At 50.1% G+C, this 19,256-nt stretch overlaps 1 protein-coding gene across 6 annotated transcripts; it reads right to left on the bottom strand.

Annotated features, from left to right (window-relative positions):
• Window positions 1–1,875: 1,875 nt before the first annotated feature.
• Window positions 1,876–19,235, bottom strand: PPP1R7 (protein phosphatase 1 regulatory subunit 7). 6 transcript variants are annotated; one of them, XM_059703849.1, is made up of 12 exons: window positions 19,007–19,235; window positions 16,120–16,181; window positions 15,615–15,743; window positions 11,891–11,943; window positions 11,143–11,208; window positions 10,498–10,628; window positions 9,996–10,158; window positions 8,566–8,682; window positions 7,584–7,688; window positions 4,416–4,502; window positions 2,696–2,865; window positions 1,876–2,070 (listed from the first exon to the last, which is right to left on the bottom strand). In XM_059703849.1, exons 2-12 carry the CDS (start codon window positions 16,127–16,129, stop codon window positions 1,908–1,910), a joined length of 1,194 nt encoding a protein of 397 aa, XP_059559832.1. In that variant the 5' UTR covers window positions 16,130–16,181; window positions 19,007–19,235; the 3' UTR covers window positions 1,876–1,907. The 6 variants fall into 6 exon arrangements, with proteins under 6 accessions (XP_059559832.1, XP_059559830.1, XP_059559833.1 ...); XM_059703847.1 differs by lacking the exon at window positions 16,120–16,181; XM_059703850.1 differs by lacking the exon at window positions 16,120–16,181 and having other exon boundaries at window positions 2,746–2,865.
• Window positions 19,236–19,256: the final 21 nt, after the last annotated feature.

Here is a 19,256-nt window from a genome sequence, read left to right as displayed (position 1 = left end):
CCTCTCTAAAACTAGCCTCCGACACTTGGTCTTCGGTTGTTTCAAAACTCAGAGGGTCGGTCCCTGCTGCCCAGTGCTCATGAGCACTCTCAGCCTGGATCCCCCGCCCACCCCATCCCGTCCAGAAGCGTCCCTTCTGGAGCTGTCCTGTACCTCTCTAATGGAGATGCACTTCACGTGGCTGTGGCCTTGTCGGTCCCCAGCATGGGCACCAAGGGTATTTCCATTTGAGCTCAGGCGACCCAGGTGCATGCGGGGTCCTCTGGTCTAGCTAGCACTTCTTTTGCTCGTGGCCCTCTGGCTTCTCTTGCCCTCGCCTATTTCTATACAGATTTCTATCTCTTCTCTGATTTGGGGAAACTTCTTTACATGTAATATTAGGCTCTTGCCAGATTTAAACGCTGCAATACCGCAATACCTATCTGTTATCTGTGGCCCCTTCAAGGTGCTCTCTGTTCTACAGGAATTTCCATTTTTATGTTAAACCCCCATCAGCTCAGCTGGCGTAGCTCAGTGGTTGAGCATTGACCTATGAACCAGGAGGTTCCTGGTCAGGGCACAAGCCCAGGTTGTGGGCTTGGTCCCCAGTGGCGGGTATGCAGGAGGCAGCCAATCAGATTCTCTCATCATTGGTTATTTCTCTCTCCCGTCCTATCTGAAATAATATATATATATATTAAAAACAACAACAAAAACACACCCTTGTCCAATGGTTGCACTTGGGGTTTTAAGTTCTTCACTCTGCGCTCACAAATAGGCTTTCCCACATTTTTCTACTAACTTCCTGTTTTATTTTCACACCGAGGTTTTTCAGTCCTCTAAGTTGGCCCAGTGTGCACCCTGCCTGGCCCGAGCCAACCCCCGAGCCCAAGCCTGTATCTGCCCGCTGACTGCTGTTCCTGCAGGTCTGCAGTCAGTAGAATCCAGCAGGAAATCACCTCTACTGACATCTCCTCAGAGCTGACTGGACTTTCCCAAAGTTTCAATGTGGACCTTTTTTCTTCTGTATAAATTTTAAAGTTTAATGAATTTCTTTAAAAATCAGGTGGGATTTTGATTAGGATTGTGCTGGATTTATAGCACGTTTCCCTTCAACCTTTTTGTCTAACTTTCAAATGTGAAAGAACAGACGCTGGACTTCAATTTGTGACCCAGTCTGAGTCTGCCCTCCACCCCAGGGCTTCCTTGTCGTTTTTGTCCCCAAGAGGATACGAGGCTGGACAGACCGACAGCCTCACCTCTGCCCCCCACCCCCCTTGAATCTCCTCCCTGTCCTCTTTGCTGGAAGATTTGGATTTTTCCTAGTTGTGAGTTGGCTGTTTCATAACTGAGTTCTGTTCTATTAGAGGTTACTTTAAACTTCTCTTTTCCTATAAACTTTATTGCTCCCTTTTCTATCCCAAGGTGAACATTCCTCCGTTTTCAGTTCCTCACTTGGAGTATGTCCTTTTCGGGGTGGAATAACTTTTTTTCAACACAGGCACCCCAATCCTGAACCCTTGTGTCTAAACACATCTCTTTTGGCTGCGGGCAGAGTGCTGGGTCACCATGCCAAGGGGCCCCGTCCTACCCACCCCTTTCCTTTCGAGGAGCTTGCTCTTCAATAGGCGCTCACGGTCAGGTTGCATGGTTTATTTTGGCCAAGATTAAAATCAGGACTTGGACATGGCCTTCACCTTAGGGCAACCACTGCCATGCTTATGGCTTCCCTGGCCATGGATCACCGCTGCCCCGAAGGCACCAATACGCTCCCGGCTCCCAGGGCCGCCTGCGCACAGCGGTGTCACAGCACCTAGGGCAGTGCTGGCCAGGAGGGCTGCCCTGGAGAGCTGTGGCTACTGAGCACTTGGGATGTGCCGAGCACAACCGAGAAACTGAATTTTTAATTCCACTTTATTTAAACGAAGTTAACTGTGAACCGAATCAGCCATGAGTAGCAGCACGTGGCTCCCATACTGGACAGGGCATCTCTGAAGAGTGGGGAGCGGAGGGACCTGTGGTGACTGTGTGTGGGTCCTCATTCTGCAGAGGAGAAATCTGAGACCCCGAGGATGAATCAGACCCCTGGGGCTGTTGAGGTAAATTTTATAAAACACGAATCAACACGATGATGGGGTCAGAGTGGGAGACCATGTTGCAGGTGGTCAGAGGTGAGCTCTTTGCAGAAAGTCTTTGAGGAGCCTCAGGTGGGTTTACCATCTGTCAGTGGCAACATGACCTCAGAGGGCCGCAGGGGCAGGGGGAACAGGAGGATCGGGGCCTGCACACGACATTGCTCTCTAAGAGAGCTGAGGATCACAGCACAGAGGGCTGAGCCACCCTTTACGCAGTTTTGTTTTAAAATATCATTTTAAAACACTGGCATCACTGGTCTAAAAGACTAGAAGCTCTGGGCTGATAGGCTTCAGGCCACTGGGACGGCCCCTGAATGCCCACCCAGCAGCACACGGATGCTTGAGTGACCTCCCTCAGAGAGGACACAGAGCCATGGGACACCGTGTGGTGCACGGAACAGTAATGCCTCCCAGAGTGTGACTGGCAGTACACACGGCAGTGATCACGCAGTGCCTTTTTATTGCCATTGGGTTGTGACCGTTGATAGCGATGATTTCAGGAGCAACGGGTGGATTAAAAAACCGTGGCCAGGAAGTTCTTTTGGAGAGAAAGAGCAAGTGAGGGCAAGGAGGGTCAGAACCTGACGAAGGTGGCGTCGATCTGCCGCACGCTAGGCAGTGCCAACATCACCTTCCGTCGGTACTGTGGGTCCTTCTGCAGGGGGTTCCCCTCCAAGTACACTGTCTCCAGGTTCTTGGCTCCCTTCAGCTCGTCCAGGTCGCTCCAGCTCTCGAGGAGATTGTCGTTCATCTGGGAGGACACACACACACAGACTTAATGAGACAGAAAGGTATATGTATTTACAAGCAACTGTTACTTCCTCCTCTGTGACTTGCCTGTTTGCTTCTGCCCAGTGTTCAAATGGCAGCTCTGTACGGCTGTGTTTAATGTCAGGACATCACCTCATCGGACAGAGTCGTATAAGCACATTCTCACTGTCATGCAGGCGCCCTCCACCTGACTGCTCAGCTGTGAAATGGGCAACGCTGCCTGCCGCTCAGGCTGCCGTGATCGTCAGTCGGACGGGAAAGCCGCCTGGACAACACAGCAGCTCTGTCTGTGCTTACTGTCTGTCTGGTGGTCTGAGGAACAGCATTCCTGTGTTCCGGGGCCAGGTGCTAGCCAACCTCCAGCAGTTGTGAGCCTGCCTGCCTCCCAGGTAGCCAGGGTGACCCCTACCTGTCTCAGCAGCCCAGGTCCCATGTGCTGTCCCTTGGCAAGGCATGCAGAGGAACCCCATCTTCAGAAACTCTACTTAAGTGTCAGCTATACCCCAAACCTGCCAGCACCCACCCCTTTCGTGGTGCAGGTCTTGTCTCTGGTTGTTTGGTTTCTCTGTGTGGTTCCTTGGTCCCTCCAGAGCCAAATCCCCTCAGTGCAATGCACCCAGCCCTCCAGCAGCCACACCTTCCCTCAGGGTGCAGCACAGGGGCCTTGGGGTTCACGTTCCCTGTGCACTCAGCCCAGCACACCTACCACCATGGTCTGGTTGGGCATCCCTGACACACTCTGGTGCTACTCCAGGCCCAATGCTATAATAAGGGGTGAGACACTTTTCACCGTGGGCCACCTGTGGTCTAGGGACATTTGGATATCCTTTTAAGGAGAGAAAAGGAAAGCCACCAGGACACCAGCAGGGTCCGCAGCATAGTCAGAGGAGGAAGAATCATGCTTTAGACTCCACACGCATCTTGGATTAGAGTGACTGCATCGAGGACAACACTCACTTCACAGAATCACAGAGAGTATATGGGCAGTGACCCCATAGGGCATGAGCTTGGGGACCAGCGGTACACATGCCTGGAACACGCATAGGATCCTGACACTGAGGACAACTTCACCATCATTTGCAACCTGCTTAGAGTGGTGTCCAGATGCCTGATATATGTTTACTCTTCCAACTGACGGCGACAGACTCCCTAAGCCACACCTGCAGCCATGAGACAGCTCGAGGCAGATTCCAGGGTGACCAGAGAGGACACACACCCATTTCCTCTGTGCTACAGGGCCCTCTGGTCACATGGCAATCCTCAGGTCCCCCTTCCATGTGCACCGCAATCACCCAGTCCGCCGGTCGGGTATAAATGGGGCCAGAGAGCCGCATCTTTAACAAGTTCCTGGGGATGCTGATGCCACAGGCCAATACAATGACGCCACCAGCCTTCAACCTCTGTGCACGCCCATCTCAGCTCGCACCTCATCACCCGTGAGCCCCATCATCCTGAATGCTAGGCCCAGGGCTGCAGGCCCCACACTCACTGACCACTTCACTCACCCACCCTAGAGGGTACTCAACTTACCCAGAATTCCAGCAGCTCTGTTAGATGGCTGATATTTTCAATCTTTTTAATTCTGTTTGCCGCAATGTCCAGCATCGTGAGTTTGTTCTAAATAAGGAAGTAAAGTTTGTCTTGGGTATACCTCAGTTCAATGGTGATTGCATGGCCATGAACATAGCTCAGAGCTGTGGGCCAGCTGCCCTCGCAGAACAGAGGCATGCTGACAGGATGATGACCCCTGCCCACTGCTTGCAGGTCCTCCCCACCCCTGCCCACTACACAGCATCCACACAACCACATCACCCAGCTCTCAGTGTCACTGGGATATCAAACTGGTTCTGTTAGACCTGAGCCCGGAGCTCCCAGATGCCCATCCACAAGGACCCAGTGAGACCACAGGCCTGGGAAGGGCAGGGTAGCCCCTGTCGAAAAGCAAAGGGAGGCCTGGCCCCTGGGGCTGTATGGGGCATGAGATTTAGTGCTTATCTCAAGGACCCCTCTGACACTAATACTTAGAATAGCATTTTTTTAATATATATTTTATTGATTTTTTACAGAGAGAAAGGGAGAGAGATAGAGAGTTAGAAACATTGATGAGAGAGAAACATCGATCAGCTGCCTCCTGCATACCCCCTACTGGGGATGTGCCCGCAACCCAGGTACATGCCCTCGACCGGAATCGAACCTGGGACCTTTCAGTCTGCAGGCCGACACTCTATCCACTGAGCCAAACCGGTTTCAGCTAGAATAGCATTTTTTCATTCAGGAAGGAGGAGCCTGGGCTAGTCCGAGGTAAGAAACTGCACAGGCGCAGGTGGAGGTGGTGGAGGGGAAAGTCAAGCCCATTGTCCTGCAGTAGGCTGTCCTGTCCAGGGAAAGGCCACCAGGAGCAGGGCAGGGGAAGCCTGGGCACTAAGGGAGGGGCTGGCTGGCCTGAATTGCAGCCGATGGAAGAGAGGCGATGGGAGGAGTCTGGAGCCCAGCCCCGCAGCGGACAGTGCCCAGAGCTCTGAAAGTGTGTTCCTCGGCCTCATCCCTCCATTTCTGACCGGGTCCCTTCTCCCATTCTCTTCGGTACCTTGGGACACTGACGCCAAGCCCTCCCAAGTTTAAGGGCAAGTTCAAGAATGTCCCAGTAAAATAAAATGACCCCCTGCCTGTCCCTAAAGCACACAGACAGCAGCTCTGCTGATTCAGAAGCACTCTGGCCTTGGTGTCTGACTCCTTGTGGGCCCAGCCCCACCTTCCCACACCCCATGTCCCACCTGGGGTGGAGCAGTGACAGCAGGAGCTGGGGTGCTCATGCTGGGCTCGTCATGTGTCCTTAGCCTGGCGAGTGCCTGTAGCACCCAGGGGGCTTCAGAGCAGGGACTGGAGGGGGCCTGTGGGCAGCCCTTGAGTGCACGGTAGGCAGATGGCAGGGACAGGCCGGGTCCATGTTCCTGAGGGTGGGTCTCTCCAGCCATGCCCATGTTTTGCAATTCTCAGTGCAGGTGCAGAAACCAGCAGAGCTAAAGTAGCCTGACACATGGCAGATCTAATCTCTGCGCAGTCTGAGCTCATAGGCTCAGCAGCAGAGCGAGGTCCTGGCTACCAGAACCGGCCCTGAAACTCTGAGGACAGGGAATCAGTTAGGCACTCAACACCTCATGTTTTTCTGGGGAGCTGGACATTGTTTTGAGAGCAAACCAGTAAGAATCTCTCCCCATCCTGCAAAACAAAAGGAAAGTGGGGAGAGCAGGCACCAGAGGCTCCGACTTCCAGCAGAGGGACAGGTGTGAGAGCTAAGGCCAGACCAGCAGGAAGATGCAGTGCATGGAGGGAATAGCAGAGCAGAGGAGCACCAAGGTGCTGGGAGCAGGATTGTTTGTGGTGCTGAGACAGGGGATTTGCCCTTTCATTTACTGCCTTACCTCCCACCACAAAAATAAATGCCAGGTAAGTGAGGAGATAAAACTTAGAAGTATAGACGAATATTTGACCTCTAGCTGATTACCAATCCTGAGGGAAAAAACTCTTGATCAGGACCAATGTACAACCAGGTAACTACCTTTAGAGCCACAACTGCTTTGTTTCTGTTCTGTTTCAGAGGCCCAGGGAGTCCTAACCTCTTGACTCACCCATAGGCGGGGGCTCCTCAGCCTGGGCCTCCATGACCACAGCCCGCCCAGCTCCGGTCCCATGGCCTCCATCCACAGTCTCACCTCTCAGAACTATGCTTCAATGTACAGAGGAAGGTAACTAAACTTCCACAAGCAAATTCTAACTCTCCCCAAATTTTATGTGGATGTTGGTGACATGAAATTCACCTCATGGTTTCCCCCCCAACATTACTCATGGTAACCAGGTCCAGGGGCTGAGGCAACGGTCGAAGGAGCCTTTCCTGACTAAAATGGTGTTTGCAGTAGCAAGTGAACAGTCAGGTGACACTGCTGACAACGAAGAAAACGAAAGCAACCCCGTAAAACTGAACGAGCAAAGTACATTACTTGCTTGAATGCTGCTCTGAGAAAAGCAGTTAGTCTGCAGGCAGCCTAGGCGGGCCAGGTTTCTGCAGGAGCTCCAGGGGAATCTGCCCCCCACACTCATTCACCTGCCTTTACACAGCTCCTGTGCTGGGATGAGCAGGAGCAGGACAGGGGTGGGGTTGTGGGAGAGTGTGGACAGGCCTGTCCTTACCAGGGATGGTGAGGAGGAGGAAGGAATGTGCAGGAATGACTGGGAGAGCCACCCATCCTGGGCAGCTGAGATGAGCTGTCCCTATAGGCTGGGAAGTGCAGTGGTCAGGAGAGGGCAGGAGAAGAACAGCTGCTGATTCCTGCTGGCCTCCGTAGTATGGGGGAGGGGAGTACACGAGCAGGTAGGGTTTGGATTTTACACCCTAGCAAATGCCTACAGTGCTGCTGGAGGCTGTGCAGTGAATACTGTCTCTGTGAGGCCCTCACTGCCTGTGCTGATAAGACACTGGCCGTGGTGGGAACACTGGTTTAGGGCTCACTCAGGGGACTTTCCTGCATTTCCTGGTGAGAGGGGTCACTCTGTCTGCAGGACTGGAAGCTTCTCTATGAGAAACCTCCAGAGGCAGCATCTACTGAAGACCAGCCCTGGAGGCCGAAGTGTGCTGCTGGCCAGCTGCCTGCCACTCAAGCCCCATGCCCACCCGCCCAGATGGACAAGAGGACGTCTTACGTTGTTCTCCAGGCCTTCTATCACTTCGATGCCGTTGTGGCTGAGGTACAGCTCCCTCAGGTTTACCAGGCTCTGCAGACCCTCCATCTTGGTCAGCCTGTTGCTCTGGAAGGGAGAGCCGACAGCCGTCAGAATCATGTGTAGGGTGTGAGATAAGACAGCTTTTAGGAAAGGAGGTTTCTCTTGTTGGAGAATTTGGACAATTGGGCATTCCACTTAAAACAGGCCAGCATCGGGTTATGAAGAGAGAAAGATCAGCATCTCCAGTCTGTTGTTCTGGGCTACAATTCATGCGTGAAGGTTGAAGGTTTTTATGCAAAGAATTTGTTTTTAGATGTACTCAGGGAGGGTCTAAAAATCAGATTAGTAGTTCAAATGTTAAGATCACTGAATATTTTAAATTCATTCTTTCTCTCTCTCTCTCTCTCTCTCTCTCTCTCTCTCTCTCTCTCTCTCTCTCTCTCTCTCTCTTTTCTTTCAGGATATGTTGTAACTCAAATTAAACTATGAGGCTCTCCCATACCCAGTCCCTGTCACCAGAACACCCACCACATCCCACCTCCCTGGTCTGATTCCACTCATTGGCTTTTAACAGAAAAGGTCACGTGAGCCTAGCAATATTCAGGTGCTGACTCCCAAACGCAGAGTAGGACCCTTGCCCACCATTGAGCCAAATATGCTAGGAACATTTGGAACAAACTTACCCTTCTGAAGACGCCCCTTTGCCTAAAAACCACCAGGGACTTTTACCAAGAAAAGGAACGTGACCCATAAAAGATGAAGTGTTAGTCTAACACGCATATGTTCACAGGAGCATGTGCACATATGAGATCTAATGCTTCAACTGCTCGTGATGCAGTGCTGATCATGGACATAGTGGGAGAGAAAACTGTGCCAAGTAGTAGCTCTGGCTGGCTGGGAGGCCAAGCAGGCCCTGCTGGTTCAGGACAGGGGGTGGAGGTGGGGCAAGCTGGTTTGATACCTGTATACTGAGGACTGTCAGGTTGGAGAGTGCATCCAGGTTTTGAAGTTTAGTGATCTTGTTTTTCCCCAAAAACAAACTGTCCAAATTGGTTAACGTGTCGATATTTTCAATGGCCTGTAAAACGGACAGAGCAACAGTTTTCCCAGGGGAGGGGACAGCACTCCCTGGACTTGGTCTTGGGGTGTCAGGCAAGTCTCAATCTGGAAACTTTCCAGTAAAATCTTACTTCAAAGTACAGAATGAAAAAACTGAGGATAGGCGGAGGGTCTGAGGCCTGTCTCTCAGGGACACTCCTAACCTCCATGGACCAGATTTCGCAACTCCTCCCAGTTCTGAGCTGACATTGTTCTGTTAGTCTAGGTGGGGTCTGTTACAATGCATCCCACCAGCCTCAGTCTCCCCAGAAGTGAGCCCCCACGCAGGATCTGGCTGTGCCCCTCTTCCTCGTTCCCACCCTCTTTTCTCGTCCTCCCTGCCAGGTGCTGAGCTCTGCGCATCTGCACACAATAGGGTTTAATGAATGTGCAGTGACCAGATCTGTCTCCCTCCTCTGCTCAGTCAGGGCAGGCTAGCATGGTGGTGACCGCAGCAAGTGCACGAGGTGCAGCTCGTCTGCCCATTGCAGCAGGACTTGGCTGGGGGGGTCTGTGAGGATGGAGATTCAGGAGAGGGCACCCTTAACAGCTACTGCCTGCGGTAATTTGTGACAAGCCACCTCTCCTGGAACGTGCCACAGAGACACTTAATAAAATACTGATGTGACTGCTCTCTAGTTTTAAACGTATGGCTCTGCTGCCACATTACCGCCAACAGTGTCTGTCCTCACTACAGCCACCTCTTTGGTTTGTGTCCTGCCCAACTCTCAAGGGCCAAGCCGGACCGACAACTGTCAGCTGTAAGCTTCCAAAAGCCATACGGAGGGCTACTTTCACCAGGGATGGAGGGGAAGAAATGCTCAAAGATACCTAGCTCAGCTGCTCAGCAAGGCCAGTGGGAAGCCCAGGCTTCCTGTGGCCCTGGTAGAGGTCAGGTTGCTGTCAGCCCCTCTGCTCGGGACATGCTCATGTCAGGCAGGATTGTCAGAAACACAACCGAAGTGTTTGAGGCCGATCAGTTCACCTCAGGCAGAATGTACTGGTAACTGGGATGGTTTGCTAAGAGTTTAGCTCAGACTGGGATGGAGAGCAAGTGAAACCTACATGCAGCAGGCTAGGCCACTCCATTTGGGCACATATTCTTTTTGTTTTGTTTTGTTTTACACCAAGCAACCTATGTAACAAACATGGTTGCTTTTTTTTCTGGGCACATATTCTTATTAATACTGACCCTAGTATTTTTTCTTAAAAATTAACTTTCGTTTCTGGGGGGGGGGATCACACCCTATGGAAAATATACATCCTGTACCCCCAGGCCATGCCCACACCTACCCGGATGCGGTTGGATCCCAGCTCCAGCATCTCCAGTTGACGTAAGTTGCTCAAGTTCTCAATTTTATTGATTTTATTGTTGACCAAGAAGAGCTTTTTCAGCTTTGTCAACTTGTCAACCCCTTCAATGTTTCTCAGTAGATTAAAAGAAATATCTAGAATCCTGGAATGAGCAAAACAATTATTTTTGAAGAGTACAGGCCACACAGAACTCAGAATATAACTGTCTCAAGGGCGGCATCCCACCAGGGAACAGCCTCCAGAGCCCCCAGTGCCCGCTCACAGGACTGCACCGAGGGCAGACACCATATCATCCCCTACTGACAGGACCAACCAGCAGCCTCTACCCAAAGGTTGATTTGCAGGCTGGGACTGGGCAAGCTGATGCCACCGATGGAGCCAGGAATGGGGCAGGACCCAATGGCAGAGGTGGCCTCTCCAGGGCAGACTGGTTCTGGGGACACTGGTCAGCCCCTGGCCATCCCTGGGGCTTGGGACTCACTCCAGCTCTGTTAGTGTGTCCAGATTCTCTATCTTCTTGATCTGGTTGTCATACAGGTCCAGTTCTCGGAGGCTGTGCAGCTCCTCCAGGTTCTCAATGCACTTAATTAGATTTTGACGGAGGCAGAGAGTCTGGAGGGTTGGAAAAAGGATACCTGACATAGGCAACAAGCAGGGAGGTCATGGGAAAGCCTTAGGGGGAAGGATGTGTTTTCTAGAAAGGGGCTGGCATGAGGAAGATGAAAGACACCCACAGGAAGGCTGCAGACAGGCCCTGCACCATGCAGACCTACTCAGTAAGGGTGGCTTTGGTCAGTTTGGGGTGTATATTGTTTCCTGGCAGAGTGAACCCTTGGACTCAGGTGAGTTCAGGACTGTACAGTCTGATGTGGGCTCAGCTGCAGGCAAGCCCTGAACTGAGGCTCTGCAAGCAGCAGTGGGTCTGAGCCGCCTACACTACTCCTCAAAACTGCCATGTTCAAGCCAAATATGTTCAATGTGGTTCCTGATTTAGGCGGCACCTCCTGCTGGACTGTGCCTGCCCCAGAGCTGAGTCTCAGTTATGGATTTACCTATACCCTGTGGGTGGGGCAAGCTCTGGACTATTACAAAATCACCTCACATGAAAGGACAGACCTCCTCTCACCTTCACTTTCTTCAGAATCTCAAATCCTTCAATTTTTCCAATGCGGTAGTGATTCAGGTCAATGTCCTGAAACAGAGAAGAAATTGAACTTAGCTGCAGGAAAAGTGCCCAGAGCCCCACTTCCTAGGAGCCTTACTTCCTAGAACAGGAGTTAAAAAGGGGCCTGATAGGGGGGTGGACATGAGGGTGGGGAGAACAGGTGAGCCAGTGCCACACAGGAGTCTGCAGCAGTAGGTGACAGGGACATAGAGGTGAACTTCAAGATGCTCATGGGTTTAGCTACGATTTATCATAGTTTTATGTAAAACTAACCCTCCAAATGAGTGGTATATAACATCTTCCTCTCACCCCCTAGTGCAAAACGAGGTGCAAGAAGGTACACCCAGCCAGGGCACTGCCAGAGGCTCCATGGTTGGTTATTATGCAACAGGTGCTTCTGCAGGCCTTGGATTATGACTGCTTTTCAGATGTGGATGTTAGCACCCCATATTTATAATGTAATCACTGGATCTATTGATTGATGATTCAAAGGAGTTTCATTTGCCACAACGTGGCAAACAGAAATGGAATTCAAATCAGTGCTATTAAAAACAAAAAGAACCCAAGGAATCTGACCCACCCAAGGGAGGCTTAGACGACCTCCTCTAGGGGATCACTTACTAATCTGACACCTTCATAAAAGATAACCTGACGGTCAGAGTGGTCCGTCACCACGCCCCCTGAGGCTGGGTGGAGCAGGCGGCATTACCTCTGCATCTCTGTCCAGGGTAATGGTTTCCATATCCACAGGCAGCTCTTGTCCTGAAAAAGTGAGAGAGAGGAAAAAAGAGCCCACTCAGAGCCCACGTGGCAGGAGGCAGCAGCCAGCCTCGGTGAAGAGCTGGCACACAGGCCTCCTGGGGCAGAGTGGACTCCAATGCAGAGGAGACACCAACAGGTGACATCTGGAGGATCTGGATGGCACAAAGGGCTAAGTGACACCCTACTCCAGCCATGGTCACCTTTCCAGCATTCTGAGTTTCCTGAATTCAGCTATCGGCAAAGGTTTCCACACTTCCATCTGTACTGCAGAGCATTCAGAGAAAGGAAATGTGGTCTGAGGCTGGTCACCAACCTCCCACTTCTGGCGACAACCAGAGCTGTGTAACTGGCAGCAGGACCCCCCCCCCCCCCCCCCCCCAGTCTGTGGCAATATATCAGGCCATTTGACTATAGACCATGCTGGGTATATCAGATGTTCTAGGATGTGCCTTTTATTGCTTTGGAAAGTGGCCCAGCATCTACAAACACTTCTCTCTGCAAAGAGCACAAGAGAATGAAGCATGGCTCAGCAGACAGATCAGCCCTGTTGAATAATTTAAATACACTTGACTGGGAGGCTGGAAGCTGAACCAGCAGAGGACCTCCACCCTGTAGGCTGGGCCTCCTGGCACATCCGATGGCTGAGGAAGGCTGCAAGAACCACTCTTGATGCAGAGTTCACAGTCTCAAATTAGCAGACCCCACCCCCCCATCTTAATTTCATCTGATCCTATCTAGGCATTATGTTTAAAAGGGTTAAATTCTTAAAAAGAGTAACAGTAATTTCTTGATTTCACCAACTATCTTATGATTTCTTCTCCCACTGAGTGAGTTCTGCTTGAATTAGGATATGAAGGTCATATATTGAGGCTGAATGGCTTTTCTCTAAAGTCCCTTTTTGCTCCCCCAATGCTTTGCTGAAGAAGCCAGGCTGCCTGTCTTACGGAGCTTCTCTGGGTTGGATTGGAGCATGTGGCTGCCATCTCATCTATTTCCTGTAAACTGGTTGTTACACTCTTGCCTGGCTCCCATTGCTGCCCCTTCCATTCAACAAAACTGTGTTTGCTTCTGCAGTGTAGCTCGCTTGCAGCTCCCAATCTCCTGAGGTCAGCCTGGCCCCTGCACTGGAGGCCTCAGAGGGGCGCACTTGACACAGGACCAGCTTAATTAGGAAGTACTGGCCCCACACTGGCTGAAATCACTTCCTAGTCTTTTCACTATATCTTTTCCATAATGATCAATAGTGGCTAGATTTAAAAAAATGTCTTCTACAGTGTATCCAAAACTTTATGAGATATCACCAACCTAAGAATTAAATAAAAGAAGCTGAGCAAAATCAAGAGATATAACCAAGCTATCTGTCCCCCCCCCCACCCCCTGCCCCCAAGACAGCCTAAATTCACCATTAGGACCCAGGATGCTGCAGTGAGAGAGGCTATGCAATGAAGGCCAGATACTGAGGTCACTCAATGTCCAAACCAGGATGCTTTAGAATAAAAGGGGCACCACAGACAATCATGCTGGGCCACCAGATGGAAATTGGGGCTGTCCTGAGCTCCTCAAGGACATGTGGTTACATGGCTTAAAGGGGTTCTGTCTGTAATCCATTCAGCACAGGATGGGCCCCCAAAAGGTCAGCTTATCCTTTAAAACAAAGTTACTAGACTAGAACATCTTTCTGTATATATTCTGCACTGACCATATTTTGTGATTTCTTAGGGAAAATAAGTAAAAGGGAACAGTTGACATGTTTGAATTTGTTTTATTTGAACTTCAGATTTAAATACAGGTAAGAGCAAGTCCTACTTTCTCTAAGGACTTACAAAAATGTGTATTCCCAGAGAACTTCTAACCAGTTAGTAGTTTGGAGGAAAGAATGCTGGATTTAGATAACCCGGCTCAAATCCAGCTGTTCCACTTTGGAGCCATGCGCCCTTAGGCTCACCGTAGTGAGCCTGGGAGAGGATGCCCATGACAGAGTTCCATCAACTCTCCAGTCCAGCACAAGCAGGTGTTCATACGTGACGACAGGTGATGCTCCCACCTGCTTGGCTTTCTAGACCTCAGACAGACAGCAATGAAAGCTTCCACCATCACTCCCATGTACTTATCCCACCCACATCATCTCCAGAATATCGACTGCAGTTCTGAAATGTGACTGGTGCTTTTGTGGTAATCTTCTTTGCCTTAAAATTAGGTTGCCATAGTTACCAGTCATCTTCACCGGCACAGAGAGCACAATGTTATTTTAAAAATTTGTTTGGTTTTTATAAACTTGTTGTTTTTATTACTAGAAAGGTAAAATGTACGATTACTACCTTGAACACCCACAACTGTATATAAACCTAGAAAATGAAGAAGGTACAAGGCCTTCACCAACCTGCTGTTCAGTGACACCTTCAACAACAGCTTGAGGCATTTTCTCTGGAGCAGGTAAAACCACATATTAATAGTTTCTAAATAAAAACAAGATCTTAACATGCATACTTTTTGGAAATTTGTTTTCACCTAATAAAAAAATCTTGGACAGCTTTTTTTCTGTTTATATGGTTTCTACTCTCATTCTTTTCAATGAAAGTTGATTTTCTAAGCAACAAACAAATGGGCTAAGACAGCCATGGGCAAACTACGGCCTGCGGGCAGGTTTGAAATGAATAAAACTATTGAAAAAAAGACCGTACCCTTTTACGTAATGATGTTTACTTTGAATTTATATTAGTTCACACAAACACTCCATCCATGCTTTTGTTCCGGCCCTCCGGTCCAGTTTAAGAACCCACTGTGGCCCTCAAGTCAAAAAGTTTGCCCACCCCTGTGCTAAGATCATGGCTGGGGAGTGTGAAAAACTACCATCATGGGCTAAGGACTTACTTCTCTTGTCTCCAAATTCGTTTTGCTGTTCTTGTTATTCACTAAAACAACAGGAGGCCACTGGTACGTTTTCCACATAAAAGGATTTCCCTAACACCTGGGCAGTGAAGAAGTCCATCCTCAGGCCGATAAAAATGGTGAAGAAGGACTCAAGAAATGACTTCTTTAAGACATTAGAAGTGCTAATCTGGCTCTAACTGGTTTGGCTCAGTGGATAGAGCATCACCTGCGGACTGAAGGGTCCCAGGTTTGATTCCAGTCAAGGGCACATGCCTGGGTTGCAGGCTTGATCCCCAGTAGGGGACGTGCAGGAGGCAGCCAATCAATGATTCTCTCTCATCATTGATGTTTCTATCTCTCTTTCCCTCTCCCTTCCTCTCTGAAATCAATAAAGATATATATTAAAAAAAAAAAGTGCTATTCTGAAAGCAGTTTGTATTACTATGGTAGGACATCAAAGCATAGTAGTCAGCCATAATGTTTACTGTAAATCTCATCCTGAACATATGGTTAATAAAACAATTTTCTGATTCTGTCCCAAATGACGCACTAGTACCAATATCATTATTAGTATTTGCCTTCAGTGGAATTAGAAAAGTTGCACTGTGCCTGCAAGTGCCAGCAGTCAGCTGGTTAGGGGAGTGCGCCTCAGACGGGCCCTGCTCCCACCAGCAGACCAACACAGTACCGTGGTCCTCCCCAGAATGACACACGCTGCCACCTTGGGAAGGGGGAGATAGACTGTGTGCAACACTGCCTGCACCCCTTTAGTGACCAAGGTTCTTAACAGGGCAGGGTACCTGCTGGTTCTTCTTCCCCCCGATCCTCTCCATCCTTCAGGCTGTGCTCGCTGAGGTCTGCCACTATACGGCTGCTCTGCTTTTTCCCTTCCTCGTCGCCCGATTCTTCAGACTCGACCCGCCTGTCAACTGAACCCACACAGATCAATGAGAATTCCCATCCACATCATGTTCTCTTTGAAGTACATATAACAGACAGACATCCAGTTGCAAGTAAAAAACGCCATTTAAAAACATTTGTTGAATTCAGTTCAATGAACATTTGAGTGTCTTCCATGTCCCAGGTACCATCTGTACAGTGGCAGGGAGATCTGGGGTTGGGAAGGGGGCAGGGAGGCCACATGGGCATGAAGGTGAGTATCATACTATTCCTCAAGGAGCTCATGAAGAGTCGCCAGGTGTTCTGAACGCCCTGGGATGTTGCGATTAAAAGTACTAGTGCTAAAATGCAGTGAAGCCTGGATATCCGTGTAGAGGGGACCATTGTGACCCTTCCACCACATACCTTCATCCATGCTCCACTATCCATTTGGTCAAGAAAACCAGCCCAGTTCACAGGCCCACGTTCTGAAAGAAATCAAGACTAACTCAAATCAGAATGTGGGCAGGGAGCTCTAATGAAAAAGGAGAAGACAGCCAATAGTGCTAACTGCCCCCCGTAAACGTCACAGATGCTAACCCTCAGGACATAGTGAGGCCAGCCAGCTCAAAGCTTTGAAGAGCTGGCGAGTAAATATTTTTTGAATTAATAATAAGGCAATGATGAAATGTGGCAGATGGGTAAAAATTCATTGGCAAAATTGTAAAATAATGTTTCTTTCTCCTTTCTTCATGACCTCTTTGGAAGTTTGTCTAGAAGCCCCAACGCACTTAGAACTTACTTGGAATTATCAACCACACTGAAAGATTGTGTGTTCCTGAGTCCAGCTTATCTATAGAGGGGAGGAAGTGCTTTTTCATTTTTGTATCTCCACTGGACCTAGTAAGGAAGCGTCTAGGAAAGGACTGCTGGACAAAACATATCCCTATGAAATCCACCTCCAAAACCTCCACATCTGTTCCTCTTCCCTGCCCTTGGCAACTGCTTTGGCTCAGCTACTCATTACTTGTGGCCTGGGCTCATGCTGGGCCTCCTAACTGGTCTTTCTGTGATTTGTCTGACCCTGTCTAATCTATTCTCCATTGTCAGAGAATCTGATGTGAGTCTAAAATCCAAATCTGATCTTTGACTCCAAAAACTCCTAGAATGCCAATGGCTCTTCCCGAGTCTACATCTTGACCCTGGAAGCACAGCTTAGCAAGTTATTTCCTTTTCCAAGCCACAGCCTTCAAATCTGCAGAAGGGAGCTAGTATAGTAACTATATCTTAGAGTAATCAGAATTAAATTAGAGAAGGCACAGAATAAGTTAGCTTTTAATAAATAAAAGCAGTAAACATTTAATAAATTAATTACAGGTATTCCCTGTTTCCCAAAAGTTCACTTTATGCCACGTCATCTTTAAGAAAGAACTACATTAGTTTTTTCACTAATGAGAGAACTGTAAAGAGAATTTTCTCTTTCATGAAAAATGTGAAAAGCAAAAATAGCATCGTTTTGTTTTGCAATGAGCTCTAATAGAGGCAGTTTGAACTCCAACCAGCCAGCGTGGCACCATCAAGCTTCTTCCCCAGGGACTATACCCGACATCTCAGCATCAAGATGCCATAGCTTTGAACTGTATCTGTGAGTGTCTAGGCTTCATCTTGATTCTGTGCATCCATTAGCAAGATGTGCCCTAAGATAACTGCTTCTTCACTTTATTCCATTTTGGCTTTGAAAGGTTTCATAGGAACATTTCACTTTCAGATACGGAGGAAACCTGCATTGCCAGGCACAAGCACTCTGTGGCCTCGGCTAAAGGAGAGCAAGTTCTACTGGGCCAAGATCTGGTGCGGCTCAGCCCAGGGTGGGAGGGGCTTAGCTAATGAGGGGCGGCCAATGTGAAACCTGGGACTCTATTCTGAGGACTGCAGGGGTATGGGACAGGATCAGCATCTGAGGTGACTTTCGGGCACTGGGGCAATGGGCTGGCTCAAGGTATTGGCAGCATAGCATGAATAGAAGAGGTTCGAAAGTTTGGAGATTTTTATTTTTTCATTAATCCTCACCTGAGGATATTTCTTCTCCCATTGATTTTCAGAGAGTGTAAGGAAGGGGGGGGGGGGAGAGAGAGAGAGAGAGAGAATCAATGTGAGACACACATCCATGGGTTGCCTCCTGCAGGTGTCCCCACCAGGGCCAGGGATGGAACCTGCAACGGAGGCACGTGCCCTTGACCAGAATTGAACCTGGGACCCTTCAGTCCGAGAGTGGATGCTCTAACCACTGAGAAACCGGTTAGGGTGAATTTGGAAATTTTAGAGCTTGAACTCTCCCCACCTCATCCACGACTTTCTCTTGCCATCCTCAATGGCACTCTCTACCCTCAACCAAAATGAATGTCACCCTTGGTCAAACTCTCCTCCAAACAGGCCACATTCTTTCACACCCTTTGCCTTTGACTATGTGGTTTCCTTGGCCAGAAATGACCTTCGATCTTTCCTCCAACCTGGCTGAACCGTTAACGTTCAACTTGGAGCTGGCTTTGGTTGAGCAGCCATCACCCCCGAACATGCCAGCTCTTCCTTCACCGCCCCCGCCCCCTTCTTCCCTAGCATTTACATACGAGACAGATAGGAGGAAACCTGCATTGCCAGGCACAATCACTGTATCCTCCATGAAACCAGCACATAAGCACTCAAGAACAACTGACCCTCCAGTTGGCATATAACTACATGCATAGATATGCACATCATATTTTTAACTAAGTGGAAGAGTTGAATTTAGTCTTTGCTTAACTGTGATAACTTTGTAAACAGGTACCGGTATTCTGTAACAATCTCTCGGCTGCTTGTCACACTTCCCCACAACTCATTCGCTTTGGAGAGGACCCTGCTCCGCCGCCGCCACGATCACGAATGAACCAACTCGGGGCAGGTCCCACGGCGCCCTGCCCGTTTCCCAATTAGTTGCAAGGGGACCGACCCCGTGGGTCAGGCCAGAGGTTCAGTGCGAGGCTCCAACCAGCTGGTGGGCGCTCGGGCTGCGAAACCACCGCGCCGTCAGCTCTCACTCGTAGGCCCGGCTCGCGCCGCCGTTGTCCCCTATGCCCGGGGTCCAGCACCTCCGGGGCTGCCGCGCCTTCCCGGCCACCCCCGCCCCTCCGAGCGGGCCAGCAGTTGTCAGGGGTCGCGCAGCAGGGCTGGGCCCCGGCCGGAGGCAGGACACCCTGTGTCACTCGGGGAAGACCAGTGCGGGTCGCCACCCCCCACCCTCTGGGCCCTTCGGTCGCCGCACCGCCGGGCTGCTCACCCTCCATCATCTCCTGCGACAGTTGCTGGCCCGCGCCGTGCTCCGCCGCCATGTTGGCTGCTCTTCCCCTTTCCGGAATTTGTCGCCTCAGGCCCCTCAGCCAATCAGGACTCCAAGCTCGGAGTTTTCCCAGCCAATGGAATCCCAGCGCAGGGAGGGCTGAACCTCAACGCGCCTGCGCGGCCCCAGTACCTCATGGGAGTTGCAGTTCAACCCTGAGGACGGCCGCCTGACCTCCCCCGGACAAGTA

The sequence above is a fragment of the Myotis daubentonii genome, chromosome 7, assembly GCF_963259705.1.
Source record: "Myotis daubentonii chromosome 7, mMyoDau2.1, whole genome shotgun sequence".
Taxonomy (NCBI): Eukaryota; Metazoa; Chordata; class Mammalia; order Chiroptera; family Vespertilionidae; genus Myotis; species Myotis daubentonii.
The sequence above is the reverse complement of the archived record's forward strand: the minus strand, read 5'-3'. Positions and strand labels throughout refer to the sequence as shown.